This window comes from Oryctolagus cuniculus, chromosome 5 (assembly GCF_964237555.1).
Source record: "Oryctolagus cuniculus chromosome 5, mOryCun1.1, whole genome shotgun sequence".
Lineage (NCBI taxonomy): Eukaryota > Metazoa > Chordata > Mammalia > Lagomorpha > Leporidae > Oryctolagus > Oryctolagus cuniculus.
Window position 1 is genome coordinate 116,216,020 of NC_091436.1, and position 25,362 is coordinate 116,241,381.

Here is a 25,362-nt window from a genome sequence, read left to right on the forward strand (position 1 = left end):
GGGTCGGCATCTCTTCAGAGAGATTAATGGCCAAGGTGCTACTTTGTTGGATGCTCTTTAGAAAAGAGCTATCTGTTTTCCTAGATTTTTGTGTTTGCTGTGGTCAGGATTTGGTGATTGGACATATTTTGGCAATAGAATTATAAAAGGATCTCCAAAACCTGTTTCTGATTGCATGAACATCCAGGCAGACCCACTGTCAAGTTTGCCCCCCTCCCCCTAGGTTCTGCCTTTAGTCCTTTGCTTTCAGGTAACTCCTTTCTTTTGAACTGGGTGCCTATTTAGAATTAAAACAAAGCCCTGAAGTGAGCTAGACTCCATCACCCTTTTCCTGGAAAGTACTAAGAGCCTGGGCTGTGATTCTGCCTACTGGGTTGACCACAGAGCTCATGGGCAGGGGGGTCCAAAGCTTCCCCGGGGCCAGGAGGGGCTGGAAGTTCTGTGGACACTGGCTGGGACTTGTCTGGAGTTCAGAATGAGTGGTTGCTGAAGTGACCTTGCATACCAGAGAGTTAGCATTAAAAATAAAATCTTGACCTGTTTCCTGAGACCTGTCAGCCCACCAACCCGAGAGGTTATGTGGGTGTGCTCCCTTTTGGCCCCTTCTGCACGCGATCACGTCTGCACCCCACATTGGTGTTTAGATGCCCTGCTGTCACCTAGCGCAGTCGCCAGCAGTCCTTCCTGTGCTGGGCACGGGAGACCCCTGGCTGCCACTGCAGCCGTGTCCAGGTTGTGCTCTGTTGACTGCGGCTCAAAGAGCAAGAACTAGGAAGCACACAGAAGTCTTCTGGGCGCGGAGTTCGTGCACTTTACTCCCAGAAGCATAGCTCAGGCACTCCCCTAGGGATCACTTCCTTTATATAAAGTTCCTGTGTGCTTAGTCATCTGGTTTTTCTACTCTGGATGAAACTTCAAGAAAGCAACTCGGGCAGAAATGAGAGGAACCAGTCCAGAGAGAAGCTGCAAGAAGCAGGTCCCGCTCTGGGCACCTCGTGGACTTCCAAGGACCTTGTTCTGTAGGACTCTAATTAAAGGAATGAACTTGCTGATGAAGCCTGGAGCGCTAATAAAAAGTGAAAGTGTGCTTAGCAGCTTCTTATGGTCGGTTTAAGAGGATGTGATCAGTGTTGGAAAGGTCAGCACACATACTGTACGTGAGCATTGTTAAGACAGGGCACGCTTTGATAACGCTCTGGTAACAAGACTTTGCCCTTGAATAAAATTACCCTTTCTGGCAATGCAGAGTAAATTGTGTGCTGTATTTGGTGTGAGAGGGAAAGAAAACAGGGGGTCTTGGATTAACAGGATTTCTAGAAGAGTTTAACTACAGAAACAGTCATTTAGGAGTGGAAAGGATATTTGTTTTTCTCTTGTTTTACAGATGATAAAAACCAAGGCCCAGAGACTTAAAACACATACTGAGTGGCTGTAATTTGGGAAGATGAGGACGTGTTGGGGCTGGAGAGCAGCTTTGCCCAAGTCCAGGAGGTGCTAGTGTGGGTGGCTGTCTGTGGTGGCAGGGACATGAAGGGGTCACAGTGTCCTGGGGTCAGCCATGGTCTCTCTGAAGAGAGAGACCATGAAGACCACTTGAGGCACAGAGGAGCTCTTGAAGGGCCAGGGCCAAGTCTTCAGGCAGAGGGGGGCCTTGTTGGAAAGACAGGAAAGGCTAGTGTGGCTGCACCGTGGGGTGGGGAGCAGGATTCAGGATGAAGGAAGCCGAGAAGTTTGGCTGGATGGTTCTTGGGCAGGGAGGTTGGGCTTTTTGCCGAATGTGAGCTTCAAGCAGTGGAGTGATTTGATCTGCTCGGTTGAGGAGCCTGGGTCTGCCTGCCGCAGAAGTAGGCAGTGAGCATTCTACACCACAGCTTTCACTTAGGTCTTCGAGCTGAGCACCTAGAATACATGCCCTGTTTGTGAAACTGAAACAGCACTTCCCTTCCTATGAGTAGCATGTTCCGATACTTCTGTCCTACTGCACCAAAAGGGCAGTAATGTTGATCATAGCCCCCCATGGCCTGAAAGGGGTTGTAAGCAGCATTTAGAGCGCTTAGAAGACCCTGTTCTGTCTCAGTCAGGGTTATCACTGCCCTAGAGCTAGGAAAGAATCCCGAGTTAGACACTCTGCATGTATTATTTTATGTAGTCCTCCCCAGGGGCCCTGTGACGTAGATTTTATCCCTGTTTACACAAGAAGTGACCATGATTCAAGCAGATGGACCCCAAAGGGTGCACTCTGAGCTGTGCCCCCACGTGTTGCCAGCCCAACAAGCAGGAGTTAAGCACTCCATGCCAGCTTTCAGAGGCGGCAGCCAAAGATGAGACCCAGGCTAGAAAGGCTAGGGCAGGAGGCGGTGGCAGCGCAGGAGCAGGCAGGCTTTTTGTTCTCAGATGAAAATATGAATGTGTCTTAGAGCCACAGATGCAGACTTCAGCACTTTTCATCCCCAGAGGGCCCATAATTCTTGTGAAGTGCCAGCACTCTTTCAAAAGGACACCATTGAATACGCTTGGTAAATTTCTCGGTCCACAGGACACTTGCTAACAAGTTTAATAATGTGACTGCAGCCTTCCCAGCTAATCTGCTGGCATCTTGCCCTGTGGAGAGGCAGAGATGTAGGACAAGCCCTTTATAAGAAAATCAGGCTGACCTTACTTGATGGTTATACAGCCTGTGCCCACTTCCTCCCAGGGCCCAGGTAGCTAGCCACAGTCAAAGCCAAAGCTTTGACTTCCCTCCTTAAGGTTTTCACCTTTGCACTTGAGTCTCAAATAGGGCAGGGAAGGATTTTATGTTCACGAGTCTAAATCTTCCAAATCCTTTTTTGCACAGGTTGGAATTACTCTGTAGTTGAGATCTGCTGTGACATCCAGGTACAATTCTTAAGTGAGATCTGTGACGCTGCCTCCCTGACATGGGATTGTGTCTGATGATGGTGGATGGCATTAAACTTGGGGATCTTGAGGCACTGTCATCCTTTCTCTGGGGGGTAGTAGGTCGGCCCAGCAGTCACTTTGTAGTTAAAATTCCTTTATTTTAGCAATGGCTGTCACTTAGGTACGTTGGAAAGCACTTTAATTTTCCCTCCTCTTTTTTTGGGTGGGTCAGTGAAACACCACTTCCCAGGAACTACAGCTGTAAATTTTTAATATTTCTCAAAGTGAGTCCCTGAATTTCAGACAAGCTAGCTCATAAATAGTGTCTTCCAAGGGAATGTGCCTGCTCCAGCCCTTCACAAGTGCATCAGGCACTGAGCTGGGCATCGCTCAGGGAGAGTGGGTGCTTCTTCCAGTAACAGTCATGCCCCATGCTGCAGCCCTAGCTTCTGCACCTGGTAGGAGGCACTGCAGAGATTCTGGTCAGTCCTCTTCCCTATGCTGCCCCAGCTCCCTTGCCCCACCCCCATCCCAGCTGTGACTGCTGCAGGTGGCTGACCCAAAGCAACCCTATCTGGGAACCAGGATATCCTCTTTCTTGTCCACGTAGCATCTTGGATACTAGTAGGGGAATGTGTTCTCAGGAAAGAGCCAAGGAATTTACATGTCCTTAGAAGCCAGAAGCTATGGTACTAAACAGGTGTTCTGGTGCAAATAGGAGCTACTCATAGTTGCAGTATTGTTTCTGTAAGAGGAAGTGTCTTCTGGTGCAGGTTTCTGAATCGCAGGGTGATTGTGTTGTGTTGGTGACCACACGAAGGTCAGTAACTCAATGTGTTGGCTACCTTTTCAGAGGGAGTGAGAAGACTATTAGGTTCCTGCTACATTTGGTTCAAAGGAAGGAAGGAGGAGTTCCATGATGGCCTTTATAAAGTCTGGGCATTTTGCACTTGGATCTCCGGTCACTAATTTAGGCAGGTGAAGAATGCTTTTTCCATGCAGGCCAAGGTGATGATTCAGAGAATCAAATCCCTGGATTTTTATGCAGTGTTAGAATGGGGATTTATATGTCATAAATAAAAAGCAGCCTGTTCTGTAAGCAGAATGCCTAGTGGATGAAGCCAACGGAAGACTGGGTCAGGGTGAGGCCACGCAGATTTTGGTTTCTAAAAATGTAAATTTTCCCTGGAGTGCATCAGGAGTAATTCTGTGGCTTGAATTGACATTTTAAAGTAGGAAGAAAAAACCCATTTTCTCAAAACATATGAAATGTTTTAAGAATTTGATACAACTTTAGACTAAACTATTCAAATGTTTCCTTATTTGGAACACAGAGCAATTTAATAGAACATATCAACAGTTACCAAGCACCACACATGAAAAATATGTACACGAAAGCACACATTATAGTTTCTGCTTTGCACTTACTGGTCTCCCCAAACTCTTCAGTTTTTGGCCTTGTGAAATGGTGTTTTGGGTATTTGTAAAGTCATTGTTAGACATGCCTACCTTTGAATTCACCATTAACCTAAATCTGTGCCACATCAAGTTTCACTTTGTCTGTATTAGAATTTCTTACTCACTTTTCCACCACTGTGAACACAGCTGCCCTTTCGGTGTTGCTGTTCCGTCTTCCTTAGGTAACTGTAGGTATTGAAAAACTCAGTGGGATGACTGCAGCTAGCACTCCCAGGTACGATGTTAGACGTGGACGTGGGGGCCATCCAACTTGATTGTTGATCGGGCTCAAAAACCATTGGTCATTGACATTTCACCGTGAGGACGCAGTTCTGGACAGAAGGCACGGTCTCCAACCCTGAAACATGCTTTCTGGGGCTGGGCCCGGCAGACAGTGATCGTGCTGCCCTGGTGCTGAACCGCTGGGTGGGGGTGTCTTGTGGGAAAGTGCTCATGGCAAGGGTGTGCGGGCCGGCACCCTTGCCTGGCCAGTCCCACTTGACGAATCAGCTTAGATTTAATTGACATTTCCTCCAGGAAAGCTGAGCTCCTGGATGGGAAGAGACCCTGCTGTTGCCTGTCCATAACTCCTTTTGGTCATTTAGAGTGCTCCCCCAGAGAGCTTAGCCATGTCTTATTATTTCGTGTCACTCCAGCCAGTGTAAGTTTGAGAACCTCCTTGATTGAAGGGATGAAAGGACCCAAGGAGGTGAGGGGAGGGGAGGCACAGCAAGACAGGATGTTTTGGTGCCTATTAGTTGTTCACTCTAACTGGAACTCTAACCCTCTGAATGGCTGTGGGCTTGCTCAGGAGTGTACAGAGAAAACTGGATCTCATGGGAAGAAAAGGCAATATTAGCAAATGGGCCAGTGGATGAGGTCCGACAGTGGAGCAGAGGGCTGGCTCTGAACCCCAAATGTCCATTGCTCTGCACACCCACCTTTCCTGGACTACGTCCTGGAGCCCTTTCCTGCCTTGCCCTCTTCCACCTGAACACCTGGATACAGCCCCTTTCCTGGGGTACCAAGTCCTCTATCCACTGTCTGGGGGAGCATGTAGGACCTTGTGACTGCTTGTCCCTTAAGGACTGGATAATAGGGTCCTTCTCCCCAGAGGTCGGGCACATGAAAACTTACATACTTTTGAGAGGGGCAATTCTTGTGCTTTTCTTTTTTTAAGATTTATTTATTTATTTGAAAGAGTTACAGAGAGAAATCTTCATCTGCTGGTTCACTCCACAATGGCCAGGGCTGAGCCAGTCTAAAGCCAGAAGCCAGGAGCTTAATCCAGGTCTCCCACATGGGTGCAGAGACCCAAACACTTGGGCCATCTTCTGCTTTCCCAGGTGCGTTAGCAGGGAGCCGGATCAGAATTGGCACAGCCAGGTGTAGAACCGGCACCCATATAGGACATTGGTGTCCTGGGTGGCAGCATTACCTACTATGCCACAGGGCTAGCCTCAGGACTAGACCATATCCTGATCACACAGTGTTCTCTCCTCTAGGGAGTGGAAATAAAGAAAAATATCTAATCAAGAGGCTGATACTGTGGTGTAGCAGGTAGAGCCACCACCTGCAGTATTGGCATCCCATATGGGTGCCGGTTCAAGTCCTGGCTGCTCCATGTCCAATCCAGCTTCCCCCTCTCTGTAACTCAGCCTTTCAAGTAAAAGAAATAAATCTTAAAAAACATTTAAAATTATCTAATTGTGCCTCAAATTTTAAGGTACCTGAAATCATCACCCTCAAAGTAGAAACTCGGGATGTTTAAACAGGAACATTTTTATTTAATACTAGTGGTAAATACATTTAAAGACTTAGCAAACATCCCCAAAATTTGATGTAAGTTGCTATTAACTTACCTTAAACTTTAATGCTACAGGTATGCCAGATGTCTACTCTGTATTCAGTAGGGCAATGAGTTCTTACATCACTCTCAATTAAGATTTTTTTTTTAATTGGCCTGATTTCAGATGAACACAAAGCACCTCACTCTTGTTCAGACCTGAATCAAATGACTTAAGGATTATTGTGTCCAGGTGGTTCTTAGCAACACTATACTAACACATAAAGTACATAAGAGTCTTTTCTATGTGTCTTTGTCCTTGTTTTCAACAACGCAGATATTGGGATAAAATGCAGCCTTTTAGAATAGAAATCTAAGAGGATTTTAATTCTGATTTGTAGAAAGGATAGTGCACATTTAAAATATGAATGTCTTATACAGTGGTCAGTTGTTTTTACTAGGTCTGTTTTCCTTCATTTAAAAGGCTAATGGTATATGCTAGACAGCATTGTCCCTAGGAATTGTGATCTGTGCTGAACTGAACTCAGTGGTGGTTGGTTTTCCTGTTTCTTCCTGATGTTATTAACCACACAGACTTGAATTAGTTACTCTGCAACCCCTTTATAATGCCCTTTGAGTATAAGCTTCTAGGGTTGTATGTGTGCAGCGTATGTGCTGGAAGTAGGGGTTGACAGGCTAATCAAAGCTCAAAAGCTGGTTCAGTAGTCCCCCACTTGTTCTAAATTCCCCCAGTGAATGCCTGAAACCATGGATAGGACACAGTATATTTAGTAATTTACCCATGATAAAGTTTAATTTATAAATTAGGCTCGGTAAGGGATTAACAAAAACTAATAAAATACAACAATTATAATATGCACAGTTACTTCAAAAAGTTTGTGGAAAACAGAATTAAAAGGTAAACTTCTTGTTGCAAAAAAACTTGAAATCCATGTTGCTTTTTTGTAATACAGACTCTTGAACTTTTGTAAGACCCCTGTATACCGTAGTAAAAGAACGTGGTCTCTTTTGAAGCAATCAAGACAAGTATTATTTTCGGACTTGAGTAACCAAAATCACAGAGCAAAAACATAAGTAGGGGACCAGACTACTGTGTACTGTAACCCTTAGAGTCATTGTGGTGGTACAGAAGGGCCTCCATATCCTGTTCTGTTATTTTTGCTTTCGTCTGTTCCTCTCACCTTTTGGATACAAAAAGCAAGTACAGGCTGGGGACAAAATTCCAGAAATCATAAAATATAGCATTGTGGCTTTAGGTGTTTTATATTGGGAAAGTACTGTTCTATTATATCACTTAAATTTTTTATTTATTTTTATTTATTTGAGAGGCAGAGCATCCATCCACTGGTTCCCTTCCCAAATGCCCTCAGAGTTCCAGGATGCCAAAGTTCAGGGCAGAAAACTCAATCCAGGTCCCTCTCGTGGGTGGGAGGAATCCAGTTATTTGAGCCATCACCAGTGCCTCCTGTGCTCTGCATTAGCAGGAAGCCGGAGTTCGGCACCTGGAGTTGAACCCAGGCCTTCCAATGTGGGTATGTGGGACACAGGAACTGGCATCCCAAGCGCTAGGCCAAAGGCCTATCTTTGTTGTCACTTCTTATTACCATTCATTGTCTAGGTTACTGAACCAAACCCCATTTCAGCTCTGGTTTGTCTGTTAAAGATTCAATTATTTGAATGCCTGTACTGGACTAGGAAGTAAATGTGAATGTGTTGAGGTGGCAGAGGAGATTGAACAACAAGAGCCAAGATGCCAAGGAACCCCTGATACAGAAAGATCTGGGTGACACAGAGGAAGAGGACTGTGGGAGGCCTTGAATTTTAGTTTGAAAAATATTTAGAAAGTTCTTAAGGCTTCCAACAGAACTTAGATTTTTTTATTGAAAAGTAAGTTTGTTTTTCTCATTTGGTAAATGTTCTGTTTGTTTTTATTTGCTTAATGATATCATCCAGTGACTATTTTTTTAATTAAGGAGTGTTAGCATTTAAATGTCATCCATTTGGCTGTTTAACATTCAAAATGAGTTTGAGCTTGTTGCCTTTTTACCCTGCTAATGTGGGCTAGGAGTGTTTTGCTGTTGTTTGTAAAGATTTATTTATTCATTTGAAAGGCAGAGAGGAAGAGACAAAGAGAAAGGAAGAGACTGAGAGAGATCTTCTATCTGAAGGCAGGAGCCAGGAGCCTCTTCCAGGTCTCCCACATGGGTGCAGGGCCCCAAGCACTTGGGCCATCCTCCACTGCCTTCCCAGGTGCATTAAAAGGGAGCCAGATTGGAAGTGGACCTGAACTGGCGGCCATATGGTACGCCGATACCATAGGTGGCAGCTTCACCCAGTATGTCACAGTGCTGGCCAAGGAGTGATTTTGAAAATGAAGAATTTTTTGTTCAAAACTATGCTAACAAAGCTTATTGCAATTTAACTTATGTGAGGGGACTTCAAAATGTTCCTGGAAAATGCATATTATGAAAACTATCATGGATTTCTGAATTCTTTGCATCAAAATAAACTGATCTTTTAATTACTTTTCATGCACATTTTGAAGTTTCCTCACATATGAGAAGTTTATGGCATACTTTTTCTCTTTATGCTCATTTAAAGATCATACCTAGGACCTTCTCATGTCCTTCCTGAAGATTAACAAAGTGTCCTGTTCTACCAGGTTCTGAACGTTCAGGACTCACTCATCTGTAGATGCTATCTAGCAACTTGTGCCTGATTTGGGGAGCAGTTCTGGGTCCTGCAGCCTAGAATTTTTCCATTGACAGTAATTGTGCAGGTGCATTTCTCCTATTTTTGGTTTACTTACCTAAAGCAAGCAGTATTACTCATTTCTTGAACTAAAAGAATCTGATTGAACCCAAACCCTTTCAGTAAGGCAACCAGCAATAGCTAATTGGAAATTTATTTTTTGATTTTTTTTTTGGTTGTTTAAACATGTCAGGCTTGCTTATTTCTTGCTACATGTTTCCCTCTTTATAATTCTTTCTTAGCTGAAGAGCAAAACAATCTCTTCCGTGTTACTCTGTCTTGTGATGGGGATGGATGGTTCACATACCTTCCAAGGCCAGGCAAGTACACCTAAATAAGAGAATAGGCTATTGCACATCAGAGTGTGCGCCTTGTGAAGGGAGCAGCTCAGCCCCAGCCCTGCAGACACAGGCCCAGTGCTGGCTTCTGGGTGTGTGTGTTTCAAGGCTGGGAATCTAGGTTTACATCATCTGCCACCTGTTACCTGCAGAGACTTGTCTTTGTGCATTGTGCAAAGGATGCCTGCAAGTGTTTGGCTAAATGGTCCAGTTCCATACCTTTTCACTTAAATATGGATAATGGATGTTTTGTTTAAATTACAGATTGTGACTGTGTTAGTTTTTCATTACCATGATGAAATAGCCAAGGCAGTGTAACTTTAGAAAGGAAGGAGGTTTGTTTGGGTTCACTGTTAATGGCAGGCCCTATTGGTTCATGATGGCATATTTAACTTCTGCTTTTTATCAAAATCCCACCAGGTGCTCCTTGCGTTGTAGATTTTATTGGCTTCAGAGTAGAGAAATTGTCTGAAAATACTCAGGATAAACTAAAATTGTTAACCCCTAACATAACATCTCCACATTAGTGTATGTATGATTATGGTTTAATTTTCCACAAGAGGACTTGCAGTGGGGTTATTACAGATTCTGCCACTGAGGAAGTATAATGTACCTTTGCTTGGAATGATCAGATAAGCCCTTTCTGATAATAATCCAATTGATGGAATATACAGCTGCAATGGACAGAATCGTAGCTTTGATCTCTTTTGAAGTATAATTTGGCAAAATAGGCCTCTTGACCTTTTGCTGGGACATTAAATGGGACAGGAGAAAGAGAAGGGATTGGAGAAGAACAGTTCTTATCCTTAAACAATGCCAGCGTTGATTGGCCCTCTTTACAGGTTTTCATATTACGCAGAGAACGCCTGCTACACACCATGGTGTAAGCAAATGGGCCTGTCTCACGTTCACGTGGATTCTTCCTGGCCTTCACATTGCCCTGCCATCCTCTTTTATGAAGGTCACACTGAGCACAAGTCTGGGAAAATGTTAATCTTTCTTGCCTCTATTGTCCACAGGTGGAATACATGTTGGTATCTTTTGATCATGAACATAAAAAAGTCCAATTGGTCCTGTCTGGAGAAGAAGTTCTTGAAACTCTGCAAGAGAAGGGAGAAAGGACAAACCCAAAGTAAGCTGATGCACTGAAAGCTCGGTGTGGTGTTTCTGGGACTGCTACAGCTACTGGAACATAAATGTCCTCTCAGCTTGACGGGGGCCAGACAGCATAGCAGTTCAGAGCACAGTCTGCGTTTCCAAGCTGCCCAGCTTTCAAATCCTGATTTCTCTACGCAGTAACTGAGTGACTTTGGGCAAGTAATTTAATCTCTCTGTGCCTCAGTTTCCTCATATGGAGAGATAATAATACCAACTCTAGGGTGCTGAGATTAAATACAGTGATATACTTAAGCATTCAGCACAATAAACAATTGTTAAAACATTTCTTGAAAAAGATTTATTTATTTGAAAGGCAGAGTTACAGAGAGGCAGAGGCAGAGAGAGAGAAGTCTTCCATTCACCGGTTCGCTCCTCAAATGACAGCAATGGCTGGAGGTGGGCCAATCCAAAGCCAGAAACCAGGAGCTTCCTCTGGGTCTCTCATCAGATGCAGGGGCCCAAGAACTTGAGCCATCTTCTACTGCTTTTCCAGGCCATAGCAGAGAGCTGGATTGGAAGTGGAGCAGCCGGGACTTGAACCAGCACTCATGGGATACTGGCACTGCAGGAAGTGGCTTTACCTGCTATACCACAGCGCCAGCCCCTAAACATTTTTTTAAAAGTCATCATAGAAGGATAACTGGGATCACAGAGGATGGTATCCTATAAATCTTGCAGATGGAATTTATTTGGCATGTTGCTTTTAAAAATGCTCCTTTATTTATGTGGACAAAGCAGGGGAAAGGGACACGGGAGCAGGACAGCAGGCACGTTGTGCTGCAGTGTGTTAAGCTGCCGCTTGGCACACCTGCATCCCACACTGGTGGCTGGTTCGAGTCCTAGCTGCTCCGCTTCCAGTCCAGCTTCCTGCTGATGTGCCTTGCAAGGCAACAGATGATGGCCCTGCTTACCCACCTAGGAGACCCAGATGGAGTTCCCAGTTCTTGGCATCAGCCTGGCCCTGCCCTGGCTGTTGCAGGCATTTGGGGAATGAAGCAACAGATAGAAGATATCTCTCCTCCCTGTGTCTCCCTCTCAAATAAATAAGTAAATCTCAAGAAGAAGAAGAAGACGAGGCATGGGGCATGTGCTCTCTAGTTCCATGTCACTGCCTGGTGTTTGGGAAGTGCATCTCAGCACTGATCTGGAAACATCTCAGAGGCCTCATTCTTTCCTGCCAAGCTTGTCCTGGTCAGTGAGTGTCCTGTGTGCCTTTCCACTTACTTGTACATATTTTGGGCCCTGTTCTTTTTAACCCTCATATAATTGAAGAGCTGTAGAAGATGAACAGCTTTTTGGGGGAGTTATAAAGGAATTCTTAGCTTCATTTATACCTAATGGTTTCGAAACATTTCAGGCAGCTTTAAAAGTTGAGTCCACTGCAGCAGCAGAATGAGATGGGTCTCGATGATTTCTCCTCCGCAGCCATCCCACCCTTTGGAGACCAGAGTATGGGAGTTACATGATTGAGGGCACACCTGGGCAGCCCTATGGAGGAACCATGTCCGAGTTCAACACTGTCGAGGACAACATGCGAAAACGCCGGAAGGAGGCTACTTCTCTGCTGGGAGAAAATCAGGCTGTTTGCACGATAACCTCGTTTCCCAGGTTAGTTCCTGTGTTGATGTGCCCCAGCAGAGAGAGCTGCACTATCGGTGAGAAACGGAGCCCGTCGTGACCCACGCATCCCCCGCTGTAATTCTCAGGCTTGACAGGCAGTTGTACACTTCCTAGGCGGCATTCGCTAGACTGTAACATGCATTCCTTTCGCGGATGGAGGCCACTCCCTCTCCCTGTGAGCAGGAAAAATCTCAGGTGGGTGAGGGGTGGACAGGTTGGTTTTGAGGAAGTTGACATCTTCCTTCTTTCTACTGTTTGAAAGAGAGGGTATCAAGTCATTAGCTCTGCCGTTCACTCAGACTGAGTGCCCACTCCCCGCCGTGCACGGGCAGCGTGGCAGTGTTACCATGAGTGAACACAGACAGCCTGCTGTGTGGAGCTGGGGGGAAGGCAGAGTAGGACAAGTCAGTTGACGCATGTAAAATCAGGGTGGTTCCATGAGGAAGAGAAAGGGTGCTACGTGGCTGGCTGGTGGACTCCCCAGGAGGATGATGTCCAGAGTTCTAGGGAGAAGCTAAGAGGAGTGCGAAGCAAGGGAATGTCCCAGGAGAGGGAGTAGCAAGCACAGGGCCCTAGGAAGAGCCTGGGGGAGCACAAGCCTAATGGAAATAAGAAGCAGGCAAGCTTGCCTGTGTGGGCAGGAGGCTCGAAACAGAGCCAGGTGTGTTGTCAGGTGAAGATAGACAGGCTGGGCTGACGAGAACTTTGGTTCTTACCTTAAAAGCGAAAGGAGACCTTGGGAAGGTCAAGTTGGGTATATAACATCATGGTTTCCTGTCATAGCCCTCACCTGGGCATGGGTAAGGCTAGGGAACAGGTCTCATGGCCTCGGAGGAGAGGAGTAAGGGACCCAGTCTGGGAAGACAAGAGCAGCCTGGACCAGCCTGGGTTAAAATGTGGCAAAATCAGCCAGCTTGCTGCAGAGCTGTGGGTGGGTGATTATCTCATGAAAACCTTAGAATAACAGAGGCTGAGAAGTAGGTTTTTTGACATGTTTTTGACAACTTACCAGTAACCTGGAAAATCTAGCGCTTTGTGTTTTCCTTTTTTCCCCTTAACATTAGGAGAACTGATACATTTGACTTGGCAAGTTTTAAAAAAGAGGAGCTTGTAACACATACGAGAACTGTTGTAGCGTATATTTTAAAATTTAGGAGTTGTATGGATAGGATAGGCAATGATGGAATTTTTTTTGGTGGGGGGAGGCACAAAATAGTTTTCCATTAAACTTCATGTGCCTCTTAAAATATCTGAGAATGGCTCTATGTGGACACTGGCCCTGTTAGAAAAGATTTAGCTTTATAAGTCTTTTTTAACTTGTAAACTAAGGGCAAATGTCCATTTGCTTTTATTATAATATTTAACAGGCCCTTTCTGGAGAACAGAGGAAGATCAGCCTACTAGTAGAACTTTTCAGTTAATAAAGTGAGCACAAGAAGCCTATAAAATGTATGCCGTGTATAAATTTTTTTAAGAATAAAAGTGGGAGTTCAACTGGCTTATCCTGTAACAGTAAGAAAATAATAAGCAATAAATTGGAAATGTTGCTTTATAATCATTATGAAGAGAGAGGTGAGACAGAGAAGTAAAGTTTTCTTTAAAAAGCTATTTTTTTTTTTTTTTTTGGACAGGCAGAGTGGACAGTGAGAGAGACAGAGAGAAAGGTCTTCCTTTGCTGTTGGTTCATCCTCCAATGGCTGCTGCGGCCGGCGTGCTGCGGCCGGCACACCGCACTGATCCGAAGGCAGGAGCCAGGTGCTTCTGGTCTCCTATGGGGTGCAGGGCCCAAGTACTTGGGCCATCCTCCACTGCACTCCCTGGCCACAGCAGAGAGCTGGCCTGGAAGAGGGGCAACCGGGACAGAATCTGGCACCCCAATCGGAACTAGAACCCAGTGTGCCAGCGCCGCAGGTGGAGGATTAGCCTATTGAGCCACGGCGCCGGCCTAAAAAGCTATTTTTTTTTAAAGATTTATTTCTTTATTTGAAAGGCAGAGTTAGAGAGAGGCAGAGACAGACAGAAAGATCTTCCATCCGTTTATTAACTATCCAAATAGTCACAATGGCTGGGTTTGGGCCAGGTTGAAGCCAGGAGCCTGTAACTCCCTCTGGGTCTCCCATATGGGTGCAGGGGCCCATGCACTTGGGCCATTTGCCACTGCTTTCCCAGGCCAATAGCAGGGAGCTGGATCAGAAGTGAAGCAGCAGGGACACAAACCTGTGCTCATATGGGATGTCACAGGCGGCAGCTTAACTCACTGTGCTACAGTACCAGCCCAAAAAGCTATGCTATTTTTTTAAGTCTAGCCTTATTAGGATAGGAGTATATCTTAGGCCTTGTGAACCTTGACAAGAATAGAGTGAGTGAGTTGTTAGATACGTCCCCTTACATCCACAGCACATAAGAAAGAACATTTTCTTGTATTGTAGGGTCGAGAGAGAATGGCGTGCTCTGTGTGAGGAGGCACAGTAGGCCTGTGCTTACTCTGTGAGGAATTGTAGGCCAAAACGGTGCTCCTGTCACGACTCGCCTTTAATGAAGTTCATTGGCTCACAGCAGGAAAAGGGAGTTTTCACGTCCTCAGTCACACTGGCCTCACTGACATTCTCAGTATGACCAGCAGGGATGCGAACCATGTCCCTGCTTGTGCAAAGCTCTGTTGGACAGCGTTGGCCAAAGAAACCAGCAGCCTGGGTTCTCACCCGGCCCTCCGCCTGCCATGTGCTCACATGTTCTGATTCTCTCGCCATCCAGCCTGCTTCTGCTTAGCCAGGAATCCCCCAGGATTTAAGTGTGTTACCCTCCTAAAGGACTTTTCTTCATGGGTAAAGAATCCACATAGCTGCAAGGATTCCCAGGAGCCCTTAGAGCAGCTAGGAGCTGGTTTCCAGACAAAATCAGCATCTTCAGTTGTTCATAGGTGACTATTGGCAACTAATAGAAACTTTATTTTGTAAAAGGAAGGAGTTAAACTAAGTCATGGGCTAGGCCTGACCCTGAAGCCAAAACTTCCTGCCATTGGTCTACACCCTGACAAGAGCCTCCCTTGTTTTGATTTCTCTGACTTGGTTAGTCTTTGCCTCCCTCACAGCACACTTAACATTGACCTTAGTTGCTCACTTGGAAGAACTGGTGTGCCCTGCAGGGGATGTGGAATTTGAGTTTTATATTCAAGAGTAACTGGGGAGTTGCATTTTTCTGTGTTGGAAACTAGGGCTGTCTTTCAGGTCAAATAAGATAAGAGAGCTGGGTTTCAGACTGCAGGGGGTGCTCTCAGCGGGTGGCCCTTCCGGATTACAGCAAAACCTAGCAGGAGGCTGGGGGCAGCGGTGGTGTACAAGAGTCAGAGGTGATCGAAGTTTCGCGCTAGCTAAGGAGGACACCCCAGAAGCTGAGTAGGCAGACACCTGTAAGCTGTGACAACTTGCCTGCCCACGGGAAGCAGCTCCTGAGCTGTCAGTCCTTGGTAGGGGAGGAGAAGGGAGGGCCTGAGCCAGTGCTCTGGAAAGCAGGTGAGTGGAGACCCAGGCAAAACCTATACATAAGGAGCTGAAATCGCAGAGGAGGAGCCTTCTGAGCAAGACAAGGAAACAGGAGGGAGCGGCTGCGAGGGGGCACAGTATTTACAAGCACACAAACCGTACTAGAGCCCCACCCCCCACCGAAGGGGAGTAATAGGAATGAGTGCTTTTTGACAGGTGCCGTGATGGCAAGACTACATGCAGTTCGTTGCTGAAAACAAATCCCATCTATTTAGTTCTTCTTTGTTGTAGATTAGGCTGTCCTGGGTTCACACTGCCCGAGTGCAAGCCTAACCCGGTCGAAGGCGGAGCTTCCAAGTCCCTCTTCTTTCCAGATGAAGCCATAAACAAGCACCCCCGCTTCAGGTGAGTCTGCTCTGTGTTGAAATGCAGTTGCCCTTCGCGAGGACGGTCTTCCTATCCTGTACTGATGCTGGCTGCTCTCCTACTGAGCCAGAAGAGACGGCGGACATCCACTACACCCCTGGCTGCTTGATCGTTGCTGCTTGCACCCAGACTTTCCAGGTCATCTTAAAGTCATTAGTTTGGCCACTGCCCTCCCCCTTATGAACAGTCTTTTCGATCCTACTCTGTAAACATCTATTGTGGGACATTTCCCCTTAACCTTTCCCCTCCCCCCCGCCACAAGTTACCATCGGTGTGCGTGATCCAGTCATCTCCCTCTTCGTTCCTGGATAATAAGGTAAAATATCTATACCACCTGGTGTATGTAAAAGGCATATTGTTCCTGTAGTCTCTTAACTTCTAGGTCTGTTGCTTTGTAGTTTAGTTCTTAGGCTGTAAGTTGCTTCAGGTCTGCACAGCCTGCCCCTGGCTTTGTGCCTTGAGTGCTCACCTGGGATCCTGACCCACAGTTAGGGACACTGGGATTTTCCCAAAGACCTGCACATTTGCTGTGTGCAGAGTCTTTTTGGGAGAAACAAAGATTTATAGAGATCATTTCCAACTTCAAGTGCTAGGTGTTTAAAATATTCAGCTACAAGAAAAGATAGATTATGACAGATGTCAAAAGATGGTAATGCCAGAGATCTTCCTTAGTGAAAGGAGCGTGCTTCTGCCTGAGAAGATCAAGCAAAGCCAGCTACACAGAAGATGTGGCCTTCAAACTCAGTGCAAACACAGTCAAGGCACAAACGTGTGATGGTGTGTTTTCTAGTAGCTATATTAAAGTAAAAACGGATGAGCTTAATTTTATAACGTTTTAACAATTGAAAATGTTCAAAATGCTATTTCAGCATGTAGCCAGTATTTTTAAATAGTTAGGAAATGTTACTTTTCTTTTTTGCATTAAGTCTACAATCTGGTGTGTACTTGACTCTGACAGTGTGTTTTAATGAACACTCGGTATTCAAGTGTACCTGGTAGTCTCTGGGTTAGACGGAATAGTTCTGAAGAGTAAATATTAATGCTGCAGACTGGGAGAAGGGAGGAATGAGGCCTGGGGATTCATAGTGAGGGGGATGTGAGTATTAATGTTTGAAGTCTTTGGAATTAACAAGGGAAATGTTAGATTGAAATTCAGCCACGAGCACCTGAGCTTGATGTGGCAAGTAACCAGGAGCCACAGGAGCAAGGGCTGAGTGTAACTGAGTAGCTAGACACAAGTGTTCAGTGGTATTTTTTCTTTTTAATTAATTTTTTAAGGAATACAAATTTCATATGTACAACATTAGGAATATAGTTATTCTTCCCACTATTCCCACCCTACTACCCACACTCCCCTTCCCAGTACCATGCTCCATTAAGATTCGTTTTCAGTTTAACTTTGTACATAGGAGACCAACTCTATACTAAGTAAAGATTTCAACAATTTGTACACACACACAAACTGCTTGAGAACAAGCATCACAGTTAACTCTCATAATATAACTCTTTGAGGACGGGTCCTGCATGGGGATTTAGTGCACAGTGACTCCTCTTGTTAATTTAACAACACTCTGGTGGTCACTAATGTCATACAAAAGAGGCTCTTGACATCAGCTGCCTAGGCTATGGAAGCTTTTTAAATCCTCAAACTCTCAGTATTTGGACAAGGCCGTAAGCAAAGTAGAAGTTTTCTCCTCCCTCTAGAGAAAAGTACCTCCTCCTTTGATGGGTTCAGTGGTACTTTCTTGAATAATTAGTTTGAGATAAATTTCATTCCATTTACTCCCTCTGCATGTATTTGTTTGAGTCAGAGAGTAAGCACTGCCATTTTTTGGTTCATGCCCTAACTGCAGTGTCCTGGGCTGGATCGAGGCTGAAGCTGGGAGCCAGCAACTCAATCCAGGTCTCATGTTGGTGGCAGGAACCCAACTGTTTGTGTTATCACCCCTGCCCCCCATGGCCTGCACTAGCAGGAAGCCAGGACCAGGAGCTGGAGGCAGGTATCTGAAGTCCTCCCCTCCCGTGTGGTTCCAGGGCAAATGATCTGCTAAGCCAAACACTCACCCCATGTACTTTCATGTAATCAGATCCTTTTACCTGAAGGCTCTTTGGTAACCAATGTACCATGTTTGGTTGTCTGTTTTAGTACCCTAACGAGAAATATACGACACAGGAGAGGAGAAAAGGTGGTCATCAACGTACCAAGTAAGTCTGCAGCGAGGGGGCTGGGAAAGACGTGTGGAGTTGTTGTCTAATCCCTAATTCTCAACCATTTCCTTTTTCTCCCTTCTTTAATTAATAACACAGTATTTAAGGACAAGAACACACCATCTCCATTTATAGAAACATTTCCTGAGGATGATGAGGCAGCAAAGGCTTCTAAGCCGGACCATATTTACATGGATGCCATGGGATTTGGGATGGGCAACTGCTGTCTTCAGGTATAGTTTCAGATACGCAGAGACCAAGTGTCCTCATCCGTTTCTGTTTAACTCCTTCTCTTTATACCTGCGTGTTCCCTGTCTTAAAAAACCACGTTTTAATCAGGTTGTAATGGTAGCTGATATGACTTTCTGAAAGCAATGAAACTATTTATGAATTCATGCAGAGCTATCTTTTTTTTTTTTTTTTTTTTTTGACAGGCAGAGTGGACAGTGAGAGAGAGAGACAGAGAGAGAAAGGTCTTCCTTTGCCGTTGGTTCACCCTCCAATGGCCGCCGCTGCAGCCGGCGCACTGCGCTGATCCGATGGCAGGAGCCAGGAGCCAGGTGCTTTTCCTGGTCTCCCATGGGGTGCAGGGCCCAAGCACCTGGGCCATCCTCCACTGCACTCCCTGGCCATAGCAGAGAGCTGGCCTGGAAGAGGGGCAACCGGGACAGAATCCGGCGCCCCGACCGGGACTAGAACCCGGTGTGCCGGCGCCGCAAGGTGGAGGATTAGCCTATTGAGCCATGGCGCCGGCCCAAGAGCTATCTTTTTTTTAAAGAATTATTTTATTTACGGGGCAGGAGCCATGGCGGAGTGGGTTAACGCCCTGGCCTGAAGCGCCGGCATCCCATATGGGCATCAGTTTGAGACCTGGCTGCACTACTTCCGATCCAGCTCTCTGCTGTGGCCTGGGAAAGCAGTAGAAGATGGCCCAAGTCCTTGGGCCCCTGCACCCACATGGGAGACCTGAAAGAACCTCCTGACTCCTGGCTTCGGATTGGCTCAGCTCTGGCCGTTGCGGTCAATTGGGGAGTGAACCAGTGGATGGAAGACCTCTCTCTCTTTCTCTGCCTCTTCTCTCTCTCTGTGTAATTCTGACTTTCACATAAATAAAAAAAAAAAAAGGAATTATTTAATTATTTGAAAGAGTTACAGAGAGAAGTAGAGCCAGAGAGAGAGAGGTCTTCCATCTGCTAGTTCACTCCCCAAATGACCACAACGGCCAGATGTGAGCTGATCAGGAGCAAGGAGCTTCTTCCAGGTCTCCCATGTGGTTGCAGGGGCCCAAGGACTTGGGCTGTCTTCTACTGCTTTCCCAGGCCATACCAGACTAGATCGGAAGAGGAGTAGCCGGTACTTGAACCTGCGCCCATATGGAATACCAGCGCCCATATGGGATGTTGGTGCTGCGGGCTGCAGCCTTAACCCGCTGTGCCACAGCACCAGCCAAAGCTATCTCTTGACAGAGAACTCTAGAATTTTCTACAGCTCACCACAATGGCATCTATTTGTTATATTAACTTTTTTTTTTTAAAGATCTATTTTATTTATTTGAAAGAGTTACAGAGAGAGGTAGAGACAGAGAGGTCTTCCATCTGCTGGTTCACTCCCCAGATGGCCGCAATGGCCGGAGCTGTGCTGATCCGAAACCAGGAGCCAGGAGTTTCTTCCGGGTTTCTTAGGCCATAGCAGAGAGCTGGATCGGAAGAGGAGCAGCCGGGACTAGAACCGGTGCCCATATGGGATGCAGGCGCTTCAGGCCAGGGCGTTAACCCGTTGCGCCACAGTGCTGGCCCCTGTTATATTAACTTAAAATGCAGAATACTCTGTGAACATTGGCACTATCCCTTTTCCATATGCCTAATTTTTACTGCCATCTGGTGACAGTTTGAGGTGGTTGAACATCACTCAAATCTTTATTATTTCTGAAAATGAGCTCTGATGGAAGTACTATAGTGATTTTGTGATCCAAGGGTGAAGCATTGTTTAAATTTTTACTTTTGTACAGAGTCATCTAGTGGTATGAAAAAAGAATAAATATTTAGCAACTCATGTTTGTTTGCCTTGGTACTGGTTAGGTGGCCCAGGAAGTAAAATAGCCTTTCTCTATTGATTCAATTAACATTTTTCCTGGATCTGATTAAATTCCTGGTGCCGCTGGCAGCGGCTGTGTCCAGGCTAGCGGCGAACCTGAGTGGGAGATCACAGGCCTGTGCCGGGGCGTTGGCTTTCACTCAGGAACTTGGGTGATGCCCTTCACTGCTTTTGGCTCCGTTTTCTCATGATTTAAACCAAAGGTTTGCATTAGGGCTTCTTCCAGATCTGACTTGAAGCTCGTATTTATTCTGTGGCTTTTATTAGGGATGTTTGCTTTAACCCACAATTTGATTAGAGTCATGTTAGGAAGGAGTAAGAATTGCACAAAACATAGTTTTTTAAATTGAAAGTTAGGAAAAGGGGCCAGTGCCGCGGTGCAGTAGGTTAATCCTCCGCCTGCAGCACTGGTATCCCATATGGGTGCTGGTTCTAGTCCCGGCTGCTCCTCTTCCAATCCAGCTCTCTGCTGTGGCCTGGGAAAGAAGTAGAAGACCCAACTCCTTGGGCCCCTACACCCACATGGGAGACCGGGAAGAAGCTCCTGGCTTCAGATTGGCACAGCTCTGGCCATTGCGGCCATTTGGGGAGTGAACCAATGGAAGGAAGACCTTTCTCTCTGTCTCTCCCTCTCACTATCTGTAACTCTACCTCTCAAATAAATTAATAAAATCTTTAAAAAAAATTTTTTTTAAAGTTAGGAAAAGAGCGGTTGCTTGTTATTGTCCAAAGAGATCTTGTCTAATTAGAGTTACTTAGGCTGATCAGGAGGAGTGTCTAAGGACCTGAGGCAGTGCAAAGGCTGGGGCCTCCTGCCTGATGGCAGTCAACACAGAGGCTCCGAAACCCAGCATTCCCCTCATGCCGAACCACTGCAGTGTAACAGGCACTGGCTCGTGTGTATACATCCCACCCATCTGTTTTCAAAACTGTATATAATCCAGGCCGATTATAGGCTAATCCTCCGCCTTGTAGCTCCGGCATACCGGGTTCTAGTCCCGGTCGGGGCGCCGGGTTCTGTCCCGGTTGCTCCTCTTCAGTCCAGCTCTCTGCTGTGGCCCGGGAATGCAGTGGAGGATGGCCCAAGTGCTTGGGCCCTGCAGCTGGCTCCTGGCTTCGGATCAGTGCGGTGTGCCTGCCGCAGTGGCCATTGGAGGGTGAACCAACAGTAAAAGAAGACCTTTCTCTCTGTCTCTCTCACTGTCCACTCTGCCTGTCAAAAAAAAAAAAAAAAAAACAAAAACCTGTATATAATCCAAATTGAATGCCAGAGTCATATTTCTCTACGCTGAATTTGCATAGCCAATGATCTTGGTTTTTTTCTTTTTTTTTCTTTTTTTCCTGTTGTCCTGACATATATAAGTAGCATGAAATATACTGCTTTCAAACAAACATAGGCCAGTAAGTTTCCTTAGACATTGTTTCACGTTTAAAAAAAATCTTGACTAACTGCATATCTGCTTTCCTATCTTAATTGCAAGTGTTTCTAAAGAGAACCATTAAGCTCTAGGAACTTACAGTACATGGCTTTGAAATTGTATAAGTGCTATCACAGTACCAGTTGCCTTTTCTTGGTTTAATATTAAACCAGGATGTTCTGCCAAGGACCACACAGTTGCTCTAATACAAGCTCCAAAGGGATATTCTTTCCCTTGAAACCCTGTATTTTTGCAAATAAATGTGTCCTCATGAATGAATATTTTTTGTTGCCTGAAGATATTTTTCTTTCCAATTGAAGTTCTGTCATGGGTTTAGGATTAGGTTTTCTTTTTCCCAGTGATGTGTCCAGTTCCAGTACTCCATTTAAAAAAAAAAAAAAAAAAAAAAAAGTCGTAAGCCCGGATAATGTGACATGTATCTGTGGCAAATGAATTCCACAGATAGCCACAGAACTCCTTTCTCTGTAAGTGAAGCATTAGAAACTGCTTATTATATAGTAAAGCAGAAAAAATGTTTCAGAGTAATATTTAAGGCTAATGGAAGACTTACTGTACAAAATAAAAAAGGCATTTTAACCACACTCAAATTTTTGACCTTTTGGACTTTTTGGGAATCATTTAATAAGCAGTAAGTTCATGATATGTTATGGTGGTGCTTTTACATTAAGAAAATCATGTGGCTTCAAACTTGAGTTCTATATAAATTTTAGATCAGATACTTAGATTTTTTTTTTTTTTTTTAAGATTTATTTATTTGAAAGGCAGAGTTAGAGAGAGGCAGAGAGAGAATGAGAATATCATCCATCCACTGGTTCACTCCCCAAATGGCTGTAATTGCCAGAGCTGGGCCAATCTGAAGCCAAGAGCCAGGAGCTTCTTCTGGGCCTCCCACAACAGTGGAGGGGCCCAAGGACCTGGGCCACCATCTGCTACTTTCCCGGCCATAGCAAAGAGCAGGATCAGAAGTGGAGCAGTCGGGTCTTGAACTGTTGCCCATGTGGGATGCTGGCACTGCAGTCAGTGGCTTTACATGTTACACCACAGTGCTAGCCCCAGATATTTAGATTTCTAACATTTACCTTCCTTGTGCCCCTTTTCTGTCTTGTCAATGTTCTAGTTACGTTATGTCTCTTTATATAATGCTTTAAAGGACCCCACAAGGGGCTGGCATTGTGGTATAGTGGCAGTTTGTTTGCCTGCTGCTGCACTTCCAATCCAGCACCCTGCTGATGGCTTGGGCCCACCCAGTGCTTGGGCCCGTACCACCCACATGGGAGACTCAGGTGAAGCTCCTGGCTTTAGCCTGACTCAGCCTAGTGGTTGCTGCCACCTGGGGAGTGAACCAGCAGCTAGAAGATCTCTCTCTGTCTCTCCCTGTCTCCCTGTCTCTGTGGTTCTGACTTTGAAACAGATAAATAAATCTTTAAAAAACGATACCAGAAGCCAAAACTATTCATAAATTTGTACCTTCTTAAGGTGTATTAAATTTTCTTTTGTTCTGAGTTATGACCCATACTGATATCATATTTGAGTTGATGGTCACTGTCTCAGCCCTAGAGTCAGCAAGCTGGTTACAGAATTTAGTATTTAAAATAACTGAGTCACTATTAAATTCCAGTTGCTAATTTTCTTAAGCCTACTTTTCTAGGGTTAGCTTTTCTGGGTTTCGCCTATGGATTGCCTCGTGTATCCTCGGCCATCCAAGAGAAGCCAGTCACTAAATCCAGTCATTAGTACTTAACAATAACAGAGGGAATTAAAACTCTTCCCAGCTTGCAGTTAATTACATGCGTGCTAACCCAGTTTGTGTTCCTGTCCCCCATCCGCCTCCATCCCCCTAAATGAAGGCGGGACTTGGCTTCTTCTGGGTGATTGTTTCGGAGAGTTTGTGCTCGCCAGTTATGTGACCTCTCTCTGCCTCCTGAATGTGCAGGCCTCCCAGGGCATCTCCTGATCTTCAGAACGTCACACCCCAAGGATTTCTCCAGCTCAGATGTTTCTTCTGGCCATCAGCCATGGAGACCTAGCCACATTGCACATCCTCTTTGTCTGGCACCTTTCTCCTGACCTGGTCTCCCTGTGTGTGCTGGGTGTATGTAACACTGGCACTGAAGCCCAAGTCATCCCCGTGCATTGGCCTACTCCCAGCAGCCTGCCCCAGTGTTTTCCTTTCTGGCGGCAGTGCTTTGACTGCTTTCCCTTTCTTCTAGTCTTGCCCCTTCCTAACTGCTCCCTGTATTGCACCAGGTGAACTTGGTAACCATCATGAACACCTCCAGGTCTCTTCTGTGCCAACACGTTAGAAGCCCTTACCTCACTGAAGTAATGGTGCTGTAGAAGGAAATTGGCCAGCAGAGGAGGAAATGACCTGATGAACTTCACCATGTATTTTGTGTTTTACTTTTCTTTCCTGACTTGTTTTCTTTTCCTGACTTATTTTGCTTTGAACATTTTGTTTGTATTAGTTGTCTCCATGTAGTGGAACATGATTAAATACCACTTGATTTTACCCACAAAATCTTTTAAACAAAACTGTTGTATTAACTGTTGTCACCTATGAAACAGCATCCATGGCCTTGCCCCCTTCTTTCCCAGCCATCTTCCTTCTCAGACTGTATGAGCTAATGATGGTTTCTTGTCATTAATAGCTTCTAATTCTTAAACAGGTGACATTCCAAGCCTGTAGCATATCGGAGGCCAGATACCTTTATGATCAGTTGGCCACAATCTGTCCAATTGTTGTAAGTAGAACTACCTTTCTTTAAATACTTCTTTGTACAAAATAAGATGGCACGTGCAGAATTTGCAATTTGTGATATTTAAGTCTAGTTAAGATTTTATTTGGAAACAAACTAGATAGTATGCAGACTTAATGAAGCTGTACAAGCTTACAGTTGCTGGTAAAACATCTGCATCATTGTAGTGTGGCCATTTTCCCTGTCATAGTGTATCTGCACATCATAGAGATGATGATTTAAATGCCCCAGACCCAAGGATTTGGGTTGCTTCTGGTATATTTCACTGTGAGAAACCGGCACATACAAGATCTTTTCTTTTAAAAGGGAACAAATTTCTTATACTTAACATTTGCAGTGTTTTCTGTAATGATCTGAGCATATGAAATAGTTACACTAATAGTCTCTATATCCCTGTCTACTAAATGTTACAGTACGTGTCATTTTGGAGTTAGTTTTGACTGATTGATTTTTCTTCTAATTTGCCCATGCCTTTGCATTTATTTATCATTGGATGCCAGACACGGTCAATTTCCAATTGTGTTCTGGAATTTTTTTTCTTATAAATGTTCTTGACATTTATTCCAAAATTTAGTTAAAATACTTGGAAACTGATTTTTAAAAAGGAAGGAAAAGTACATATGTTAAAATTATTGTATGAGTTGCATAAACCCACTTTTTTTTTTTTTTAATAGAAGAGTCACCACATAGAACTTTGTCAGCATATAAGTGATACCTTGAGCCTGCAGGAGCTGACTTTTATTTGTTTTTAGATGGCTCTGAGTGCTGCATCTCCCTTTTACCGTGGCTACGTGTCGGACATTGATTGTCGCTGGGGAGTGATTTCTGCATCTGTAGACGATAGAACTCGGGAGGAGAGAGGACTAGAGGTGGGAATGATTTTTCCTCAATAGCCTTTTGAAGTGAAATGGGGATATTGTAAATACTTGGCATTTTGAGATCTCC

General features: G+C 45.1%; 1 protein-coding gene across 2 annotated transcripts in view; it reads left to right on the forward strand.

The window, feature by feature from the left end:
* Positions 1-25,362, forward strand: part of GCLC (glutamate-cysteine ligase catalytic subunit) — a 48,374-nt gene that overhangs the window by 12,395 nt on the left and 10,617 nt on the right. Inside the window, exons 2-8 of one of the 2 annotated variants that reach the window (XM_002714508.5) lie at positions 10,254-10,366; positions 11,818-12,000; positions 15,786-15,899; positions 18,067-18,125; positions 18,228-18,361; positions 24,328-24,402; positions 25,170-25,286. In XM_002714508.5, coding sequence (XP_002714554.1) covers positions 10,254-10,366; positions 11,818-12,000; positions 15,786-15,899; positions 18,067-18,125; positions 18,228-18,361; positions 24,328-24,402; positions 25,170-25,286 — 795 coding nt within the window. The remainder of the gene's footprint in view (positions 1-10,253; positions 10,367-11,817; positions 12,001-15,785; positions 15,900-18,066; positions 18,126-18,227; positions 18,362-24,327; positions 24,403-25,169; positions 25,287-25,362) is intronic. The other variant, XM_051855608.2, reaches the window with a different exon arrangement.